The sequence below is a fragment of the Arachis ipaensis genome, chromosome B07 (genome assembly GCF_000816755.2).
Source record: "Arachis ipaensis cultivar K30076 chromosome B07, Araip1.1, whole genome shotgun sequence".
Taxonomy (NCBI): Eukaryota; Viridiplantae; Streptophyta; class Magnoliopsida; order Fabales; family Fabaceae; genus Arachis; species Arachis ipaensis.
Window position 1 is genome coordinate 22,380,153 of NC_029791.2, and position 11,038 is coordinate 22,391,190.

At 35.8% G+C, this 11,038-nt stretch overlaps 1 protein-coding gene across 1 annotated transcript; it reads left to right on the forward strand.

The window, feature by feature from the left end:
• Positions 5,466-9,205, forward strand: LOC107609322 (DUF21 domain-containing protein At4g14240). Its single transcript, XM_016311236.2, has 13 exons — positions 5,466-5,862; positions 5,936-6,012; positions 6,188-6,271; positions 6,368-6,481; positions 6,665-6,748; positions 6,833-6,904; positions 7,147-7,214; positions 7,470-7,557; positions 7,649-7,722; positions 7,807-8,170; positions 8,283-8,329; positions 8,426-8,507; positions 8,691-9,205. Exons 1-13 carry the CDS (start codon positions 5,607-5,609, stop codon positions 8,760-8,762), a joined length of 1,482 nt encoding a protein of 493 aa, XP_016166722.1. The 5' UTR covers positions 5,466-5,606; the 3' UTR covers positions 8,763-9,205.

An 11,038-nucleotide genomic window follows, 5' to 3' on the forward strand; every position in this document is an offset into this window, starting at 1 on the left:
TATTAGAGCTCTAGATCCGAAAGGTCAAGAATTCAATCCTTAGTGAACCCCAAAATCAGTTTAAGTTTTTGGAAAGATGTTTATTATCCCTAGTACTCGGATAGTTATTCTAGATAGTATGGGTGATGTTCATTTTGTAACTCAATAGTCCATTGTACACATTGTACAAATAGTCCATTGGCTCCCTAGCGGGACTCATATAACATTTATTGTCCATTCGAAATTAGGTGCATGCTTTTTAAGGGTTTCAACATATTCTCTTAAGTTTGGGTTCTTATAAGTCATTTTCCATTTTGAAAAATTTTTTCCCATTCACCTCTGTAATTTTATGTTTTCGGATTCAAAAAAATTAAGCCCACAAATTTTAACACACTATAGGCCCCAAAGTGGACCAAACAAATTCGGCAGCCCACCAAAAATCGGGTTTCAACCCTTACCCATGAATTTTTAACATTTGTAAACCAGCGCCCAATGGGAGCTAAATTATAATTAACCCACAAACCACTCTCCCCATTCACCGGTCAAAAGAGGCCCTAACACATGCCTTCTTATCGCTCATCTTCTACACGTGGCACTCCATCAGGTGTGATAGCACTGCAGAAAGGACGAGGAGCGTCCTTCTTTTCATGTTGGCAGGTGCAACATATAACTCACCTTGGTTTGGGTACGATTTTCGGCCAATAAATTATTGACTTATTTTGATTGGACTTGGTTATTAAAAACTTAGTTGATGTTATTACCTAAAAAAATTAGTTCATGTATAATATTTTTGATATTTGCTTATAAAAAATAAACTCAATTGAAAAAAAAACTCAATTAAAAGAATTATATTCAATAAATATTAAATAGTAATATGTTTGTGATGAAAAATCTTAAATTAAACTTTTATCACCATCATTGAAATTAAAAAAGTTGAATAATGGGATATAGAAGAACAAACTAATTTTTTTAGGAGGGCATTATTGTAATTTCATTTTTTATGTAGTTATAAATTTAGGAAAGAAAAAAAATCACATTGAATAGTTACTTATTATCTACTATGTATAATTCATTCAATATAATTTATATAAACTATTTTATTATTTTTAAGATTTGAATCTAATACTTTGTAATTAAAAGTTAAAATAGTTATCACTTTAATTAATCTCATATTTATACATATTTATAGAAAATTAGATTGATGATTATGTTTTTTTTTTGGTGTACAAACTGATAATTACGTGAGTCTTTTTAAAATCTGGTTTGGTCCGTTTGGGTTTGGTGAAAGCCGGTAACTTAGCCGATTTTTGAAAATCGGACCAGATAAAACATTAATTGTTTTTTAGAAAAACCTGCCAATATTACGTCATTTTAGTTTTAAAAAAACAAGAGTGAATACTTCATCCGATCCTTGATAATTATCTCAAAAGGATAATAAGGCTCTAAAAAAAATACCCAACTCCGGCTCCTAATTTTTTTTAAACTGATTAGTCCTTATACAAAAAAAACATTAATTTTTTTTGACACAAAAACTAATTAATCCCATAAAAATAAAACTCAGGAGTCGGGTTAAATTTTTTTTAAGGACCTTGTTGTCTTCCATGATAATTGTCAAAGCCGTTTAAAGTTTTTTTTTTTTTTGTCAAAAAACAAATACCCTAACTTGCCAACGGCAAACCTAAGGCCCCAAGCATCCCGAAGCTCACTTTCTCGGTCTCTCCTAAGAAGCACAGATTCACTCACTCTCGCTTCTCCATCTCACTCACCGCAGTTCCGCACGATCACTCGTCGCTCCCCTCGCCGGCTATTCTGCCTCATCCCCGAGACGCTAGTGTCTGCTCGCCTCTTCCTTCTCCGTCTGTGTTGTCCCGGCCGCCTTGTCTCTGCCGTGCCTCGCCTGTCTCTGCCTCCGCTTCCACCTCGTGCCTCGTCTGCCTCTGCTTCCTCTGTCGTCATCGTGTTGGCTCTTCTGCAGGCTCTGCTCTGCTCCTCTTCGAAGCTCTGCTATCTCTCGTCGGTGGCTTGCTCTGCAACTGCCCCAAGTTGTAAAATTGTTTCCGACTCTGTTTCTTCTTTTCTGCTTCTGCTGTGTAGTAGTACATAATGAATTACATTAGGTATAACAAGTTGTTCTTATTAATTTTTTATACTTGATTTTTTATGTTTTAATTTATTGATGCTAATTGTATTTGAATGTAAAACTGATTGATTTAATTTGTATTAGGTTTAGATGAATTGTATTTATATGTAAAACTAATTGATTTAATTTGTTATTCTTTTTGTTCTTTTTCCTTTTTGAGGCTTGTATACTAAAGTTGGAGAAACTGAGAGAGATAATAGAGTAGAAGACATTTTCATTTACACTACAAAATTTGTCTCCTAGCTTGATAATCAAATGATGACGATTCAATAAAAGAGTCTTTCTTCTGCTATTGTGTGGCACTCTTTAATTTCCTCAGTGGATTAATCACTTTGCAATGGTTTGATTTGGCGGTCAGTGGTAATAAATAAGAGTTTATTTTTAAAAAGAGAGAAAATGGGAAGGTTCTAGCCGTTTAAGTTTCAAGATGGAATTTTCATTTGAGCTGAAGTTTTTTTGTTATATCCTTCCAACCCATCAACGCCCAGTCCCAATTCCCTCACTCCCTACCCATAGCAGAGCAAACGCCATTGCCATCGTCAGCCCTATCACGTCTGCTCGTCGTGAAACCCCACCAGCAACCGTGAGTCAGTTAGCGGCTCCTATGTATTAAAAACATAACAATCATCAAAATAATGCATTAAAATTTATTCACAACCATAAAAGGGTCAAAAGCAATTACTATTTAATCAAAGTATTATATGATCATAGAGTATAAAGATAAAAATGCAATTTGGGGTGTTTGTAAGCATAACATCCAAATGCTATTTATATGATGATAGATTTTAAAGAGAAAATTGCATTCCAAGTGATCATACCAAAGTGAATTCTAACATACCTTATTAACAATTTTTCCTCCAAAGACTCTATCCACAGGATTAGCATCCTCATCTGCTAAACAGTTTTTAATCTTATCAAAGGTAGCATGCATGAATTCATGAGCATCATCCTACTTGTCCTTTTCAAAATTAGGTGAAAAAACTGTAAAAAGGGTAATCATTGATTCACAAACATCCCCAAAGAGTAATTTAACTAATCAACAACACGGTGAATGATAAAAAAAATAAAAAGGATTAAATACAGTATCCTAGTTTCCCAATTATTAAAATTCAATAGAAAAGAATAAATAAAAATTGAAAAAAATAAATAAAAAAGATACAGCTCAACTTGTCAACAAGCCTTGAAAATCACTCCCTAAAATCCCACATTATTTAAGACTTCAAAATCCAATAATAAAGATTGATTTTGCTACTACATGAACAATGCCATTGTTAGAGAATAAATTAGAATCAATATTAGATCAATTAATATCATTTATATTTATATAGCACATTTGTATATTAATTGTAGAATTGTATACTTTTATTATTCTGATTTTTTTAGTACTTATATATACCCTTTATACATTGTACTTTTTCACACAAACTGAATAATATACTAAAATTATGGTTCTGAAAATCGAACCGGACCGGTCAGTTTAACCGAATTAACCGGGAACCAGTCACCTAACCAGCCGAGTAAGGTTAGAAACTGTCTGGAAAAAACCAGTGAAAAAACCAGTCGAACCGGCAGTTAACCGGTGAACCGGGAGAACCATCCAGTTTTTTAGCGATTTTTTGTTTGAAAATAAAAGTGCTAAACGGCGTCGTTTTGTCTCTTTTTTTTTTTAAAAAAAGCACTAACTATACTAACACGGTAACCCACCAGTCCCCATTCCCTTCCTTCCAACCCATCAACACCCAATCCCAAATCTCTCACTCCCTAACCCTAGCACAGCAAACGCCGTCGCCATCGTCAGCCCCCAGCTCGTCGTGAAACCCCACCAGCCACCGTGAGCCCTTAGACGCCGCCACTCTTTTCTTCCTCACCTTCTCTGTGCTCGTCGCGAAGCCCCACCAACCGCCGCTACTCTTCTCCTCCTCACCGTCTCTGTGCTCGTCGTGAAGTCCGCCTCTGTGATCGTCGTCGTCGGCAGCGACAGAGGGTGCCGTCGTCGGCCTTGTTCTTGTCGCCGTCCCGGACATCTCTGCTTGGCTTCTATCTCTTCAAGCTCGCTCTCTCTCTCTCTCCGATCTCACTCTGTCTCACGCGAAACGTGAACGTCTCTGCTCGCTTGTCCTCCTCGCCGTCACCTCCGTTTAACTGCTCGGTTATCACCTCCTCTTGGACGTCTCTGTTGCTCGGCTGTCTTGTCTTCTCTAATGAGCACTCCTCCGTTGCTTCTTCAGTCCTAATTTTTTTTCTGAAATTAATTATGATTAATATATACTTCTGAGTTAATTATTCTTGTTAATTTGTCTGGTTTTTGATAATTTAAAAATAATTTTGTTGATTGTTGATGGTAATTGTTAATTCTGGGATAATTAGTTATTTTCTGAGTTAATTTTTTTCGCTGTTCATTGTTGTTAACAGAGCTGGATTATTGTTGTTGTTTTGTTCTGACCTCTGGTTAATTATTGTTGATTATTGGTAATTTTCTGAGTTATTTTTGTGTTATTTTTTCTAATTCTGAGTTAATTTACTAGTTGTTGGCTTGTTGCCTAGTGAAATTAGTTAAACTTAAGAAAACTTGGCTTGTTATATTGATTCTGATTTCTGAGTTTCGTTTTGTTATACTGATTTTGATTTTTGAGTTGTTGGTTCCTGATTTTTTCTAATTCTTCTAATTCTGAGTTGTTGATGGTACTTTACTGGGAATAAATGTGTCAATTGTGTCAATATGCAATTAAGATATTTGTGCTCTTCAACTGGATTTATCTCTGATTTGATATTGGAAGAAGAGTTTTCAATGGATGATCTTGTTATGAATGAATAATCTTGTTTTCAATTGAAGATAAGTGTGTGTTCAATTGTTTAATCTCATCGTTGGTCCAAACCCTATAACAAAACTTTGCTATGAACAAATGATCTTATTTTCAACCGATGCTGATTGCTTGTGTGGTTTGTTTGTTACAGAAAGTACAAAAGGCTCTTTTTTGCAATTTGATGTCCACTCAAAATCTGCTTTTCAGTTTTTATTTTTTATTTTGAATGCTATATAGAATATTTTGGATTCTAGATTCTGTAATTTTGGATCTTTGCATGTTACATCAAATTTTGTAATATGGATTATCTTTATGATGGAAACAATGGAATACTTAATGATGATTATGATTACTAACGAGGAGTGTCTTTATTTAGTTGAAAACCTATTTAATTTTTGAATACTATATTCAATTTTTGATTATATATTGAATTTTTTTATAATTTTTCTGAATATTTAATTAAACCGATTCGACCACAGTTCGACTTCGGTTGGACCATTAAATTATTGAATTAGTTACTTGATCGGTTTAATGACTGGTCTGGTTTCACAACCTTAAAGTTAGTAATTTAACCGGTTTAATCGCCGGTTGGATTCTGACGACCCCTAGCTGCTACCATAGCATATCCCACCTCTGCTGGAAGAAGAGAAGTAGAAGAATTACTTGTTGAATCGAGGATCAGGATGGTGAATTTGCTTAGCGCGTTAATGGTGACTCGGATGTTGACTCGGGACCACCCTCAGGTTCAGGCGGCGTCAGCTCTTGGCAGCGAGATTCCGTTTGGCGATGTGTGGTGGTTCGTGTACGCCGGAATCTCCTGCTTCCTTGTGCTCTTTGCAGGAATCATGTCCGGCCTCACCCTCGGTCTCATGTCTCTTGGTCTCGTCGACCTCGAGATCCTTCAGCGCAGTGGTTCTCCCTCCGAGAAGAAGCAAGCCGGTACTCTACTACTCCTCTTCTTCCTCTTCTCTTTCTCTCTTTTCTGTTAACTATTCTTATTACTACGGTGTAGCGGTTATACTTCCCGTGGTTCAGAAACAGCACCAGCTTCTTGTCACTTTGCTTCTCTGTAATGCTGCTGCCATGGAGGTATTGAATTTCCAATCCCCTTTCTACAACTCCTTCCAATCAATTTCTATTCGGTGAATCTCATTGTATATATATGTATCTGATATTCGCAATTGTGTATGTAGAGTTTCGTACTGATTGCTAAACCCTGCCTAACTCTTAAATAGCTGTTGGCTTTGGAACTTGCAATCTGCAGGCTCTTCCCATATACCTTGATAAGCTATTCAATCAGTTTGTTGCCATCATTCTCTCTGTCACTTTTGTTCTCTTCTTTGGGGAGGTTTGTCATTTCCCTCTCAATGTTATTTCAGAGTTTTTGTCCCTAATCAGTGTTTTCAAGTTTTGAAATAGTGCTTCTTTTGTTTGATGGTTTCAGGTTATTCCACAAGCAATTTGTAGTAGATATGGTCTTGCTGTAGGTGCCAACCTTGCATGGCTTGTGCGAATTTTGATGTTAATCTGTTATCCAGTTGCCTATCCCGTTGGAAAGGTATAGTCTTCTACAGAACTTATTGCAAAGATGTTATCTAGATTATGATGTGTGCACAGATTAAGATCTTCTTGCAGTTGTTTTGTGGACAGTTAAACGATCTTGGTTAGTTAAGAAGAATTCTCTAGTGTGTTAGCAACCATGCCTGCAAGGGTTTAATTTTCTGAATAACAATTGTTCCAGGTTCTGGACTACCTGTTGGGGCACAATGAGGCTTTATTTAGGCGTGCTCAATTAAAAGCTCTTGTATCCATTCACAGCCAGGAGGTATATATTGTTATTGTTCATCAATCAACCCAACTGTCTTGTCTTTCTGTTTGATTAACAAATATTGAATTTGCTTGTTGTAAGGCTGGGAAAGGTGGTGAGCTTACACATGATGAGACTACAATTATTAGTGGAGCGCTTGATTTGACCGAAAAGGTAAGTGCTCTAATTCACACAACATATTGACTTCAACCTCTATATTAGTGTTTTGTTACATGGCAATCCAATGCGGTTTTCAATTTGTCATATCAATGCGGCAGAATTTGAGGTTTCTTAACTATTTTTAGTTTTATAGCACACAGTGATGGTGGAAAGTGGAAACATGTGAAGGCTACTGCATGTACTGGTAAATTCTAACTAGGGTCTTGTGTTTTCTTCTTAATTTTGTCTTCGAACAGACTGCTGAGGAGGCTATGACTCCTATCGAATCAACATTTTCTTTGGATGTTAATTCAAAATTGGACTGGTTGGTTATCTTATATTCATGGTCATTATTCTTTTATCAATAGGGTGTAAATAGGTAACATAATTGTTTTTAAAATGTCTCTAATTTTTAAGATGAATTCTTGCTATTCTTGCTGCTGAAGATATATTTTCTGCCTTTGCTTGCATGTTAGAGCTAGAAATTCTTAGGTTGCATTCAGGTAGAATTCTTAGTGTGTATACCTTTTTTCCCTAAAAAAAAAAAAAAAGAAAATTAACCTTAGCAACCTAAAACCAGGGAGGCAATGGGAAAAATTCTTGCTCGTGGGCACAGCCGAGTTCCTGTCTATTCTGGAAATCCAAAGAATATTATCGGTCTTCTGCTTGTAGGTTTTAACCTTGCCAGAATTTGACTTTTTTCCCGATTATGTAGCCTCTTTGGGTTCTTCTTATTTACATTAATTCTTTTTCTATAAGGTCAAAAGTCTCCTCACTGTACGGCCAGAAACAGAGACCCCTGTCAGTGCTGTATCCATTCGGAGAATTCCACGGTGCGCTTGTCTTTATTAATGTATTATCTCGCTTTGCAAATTTGGCATAATATCCGTTGTGTAACGGTTTATTTATATGGACAGGGTTCCATCAGATATGCCTCTCTATGATATTCTTAATGAGTTCCAAAAAGGAAGTAGTCATATGGCCGCTGTTGTTAAAGCCAAGTCGAAAGGGAAAGAAACTCCGCAGATAATTGAAGAGAAACAAGAAGAAAGCACTATTTTTGATCGGGATTCACAGTTGACTACTCCATTACTTCAGAACCAGGACGATAAATTGGAAAGTGTAGTTGTTGATATTGACAAGTCTTCAAGGTCACCCAGTATCAATAAACTAACTGGTTTGCAACGTAGTGACAGCAAAACAAATTCATTAGAAAATATTGAAGAGGGTGAAGTGATTGGTATTATCACTTTGGAAGACGTATTTGAAGAACTTCTGCAAGTAAATTTCTTTTCTGAAATATGCCCCTCCTTCTCCATTTCTCCAATGTTTTAATCATCCCCGCCCTCTGAAGTCTAACCTCTCTGCTTATTATAATTGTTTTACCATGCAGGAAGAAATTGTTGATGAGACTGATGAATATGTTGATGTTCATAAGAGGTAAATGGAGAACGAACCTTCAAAACTTAAGTGGTAGAGATGGATGAAGCTAATGCAAATCTGAGTTCTGATGTTCGTGCAAATTATATTTTGCAGAATACGTGTGGCTGCAGCTGCAGCTGCTTCCTCAGTCGCACGAGCTCCATCAACTCGAAGATTGACTGGTCAAAGGGGAGCAGTAAGTGATTAATTCTTCTTCTTCTTCTTGCCATAGTTGATATATGAAGTCAAATTTCCACTTTCTATAGGGTTTGGGTTTTGAATTATCACTTAGGTAGCTTGAAGTATCTTATGTAATTCTCCAGCATGAATGCTAGCTCATTATGTTTGTGTTTTGTGGTCTTGTTTCTTAAACATCCAGGGAGGCCAAAGTAAACCTGGGCAAACTCCTAAGAAGTCTTCAGAGGATCATGGATCCAATTCTACAAGGTAACAAGAAGGAACTATGTGTTAAACTATCCAGATAAAGAGCCGTTAGTACGGAGTGGTTGCCTTTTGTGTCAACAATATGATGTTTACAAGGAAAAGCTCTGGATAGTTTTTATTTATTTATTTGATTTTGTTATCTATAAGTTTTACAAGTTTCCCTTCTGAAGGGGAGTATTTATATATGCATGTATGTTTATTGATATCCTAAAGATAGCTAAGATTATTGGAGTAATTCTGCCAACTTTTCTGCTGATGGAGCCAAAACGTACCTATCAACTCTATCAAGGCAATTCTCAAACCAGCCCTCACTTTAAATGCTAATGGAAGGTTATTGTAACATGTATCCTATCCACATTTCCGTTTAATTATCGCTTCATGGATTGTACAAATACCAGTTTTAATTTGATCTAGAAGGTAATTAAATAATCCAAGACACTGTTGTTGACTCTTCGTATTGGGTGATAGCATCCGTATCTTAGAACATGCAAAAGGGTTTTTGATACGGAATTATCTTCGTACTTATTCAATGGAAAAATTTTACGTGGCTATATAGGGTATGAAATATCATCATGATTAACACTATCATTATTTCTATAAATTGTACGCTGTTGAAGAATTCCGTACTCGATCGTAACGTATAAGAAATGTAGTTAGAAACCTAGAACAGAACCAAATAAAGTAGGCAGAGAGATATGTATGATCCGGTCCTTGGTGGCTTGGTGCACTAGCACAGAGTGTGGGCTATTTAATGTGCAGTACAAATTTGTCACTCATGGAGTGGAAAGACAGCTACACACACCCCTCCTCCCAGCATAACACGTTATGTGTTCCTTCAAGAGTTTTGCCAATGAGAAATAATTTTTGTACTATTATCTTTTTTTTTTTGGTTATATTTATGTTTATATCTAAAAATAAAAATGTATATCAAAATGCATTAAAAAGAAATTAATACAAATAACACAATTTTCTGTGGCGCGCTTGAACCTTGGCCCATATGTGCACTTCTGTTTTCTATTCTATTACCTGTTTTGAGATGTCCTATCCTATCTACACCGAAGCAGTGTCTTAGTTTTTCTCATACCACAAGTTTTTTTTTTTTTTTTAAGCCTTAAGTTCATTCTGACTTCTGAGTGGGTAAAAAATTGCTTTAAGGAGGAGTAGTACGATTTCTGTAAACATAACTTAAGAGAAGGGGATTGTTTTCTACAAATGGGTCTAACAAGAAAGGATCGGATTCAAGAAAAAAAAAAACGATGGTTCTAAAGCAAAATATACATACATGAAAAGAACAGAGAAAAGAAAACTTGGAAGCTTATTTGGAAAGGTTGAGAAGCTAAGAGAGTAAAAGAAAGATGAAAATATATAGAAAGAAAGAAACCATATGATGCAAGGGCTGTACATTCATGTTTGTTCATAATAAATGAACACCTTATTAGACACTTGATGAGCAAACAGAAGTTGGTAATTGATGAAGCCTTTCAACTGCTACGTACTCTGCACTTTTTTTTTTTTTTAACAGAGTAGCATACTAGCACTAACAAAAAAAACAAAGATAAAAAAAAACTCGCTATACTAGAATGTATATGGTGCCACTCGTAATTCGTAAACTTAGTCCTCCCAGCGTAGAAGGAAGACGGTACACCTCCATATGATATAAAACCTAGTCTTTTGTTCCCTCAACTGCCTCGAACACCGTCTCATCAACTCATGAGTTGGCTTCCCAATTCTCATTGACAAACATTGTCGCCTTGCCATCACGTAAAAGCTAACAATAAGATAGAGATAGTTTTGATAGAGTTTGATGAAGCAACTAACTAACTTGATAGAATGAAGCACCAGAGAACTTGGTTGCTCTCTGATCTCTATATATATACAAGTTATAAGGTTGTAATGAATGGCTTAAAAAAACTATTGGTGGCCCCTTATAATGGAACGAAGTAGTGTGTGTCACAATAATAATGTCTCCCTTGTGCCAAATCATCAAGAAAACGACTTGCCATTAATTAAGAGTGCTTAACCTTGTCGTTATTAACCCTCTCTACATTATCTATGCATAGCATATTCGCAAAACAAGCGCATTTGTCCCTCATTTTCAGGTCTGCCTCCATCTATTCTCTCTTATCATTACATTATTTTATCATAAACTTCTCAATAATCCCATGTAATGTATACAAGCTAAGCAATGTTACATTATTTTATTTTGCACCACATTTTAATTTGTTCAATATGCAGCACAATGTTGTGATTATCACCTTTATATACTAGATCATCATCTTACAT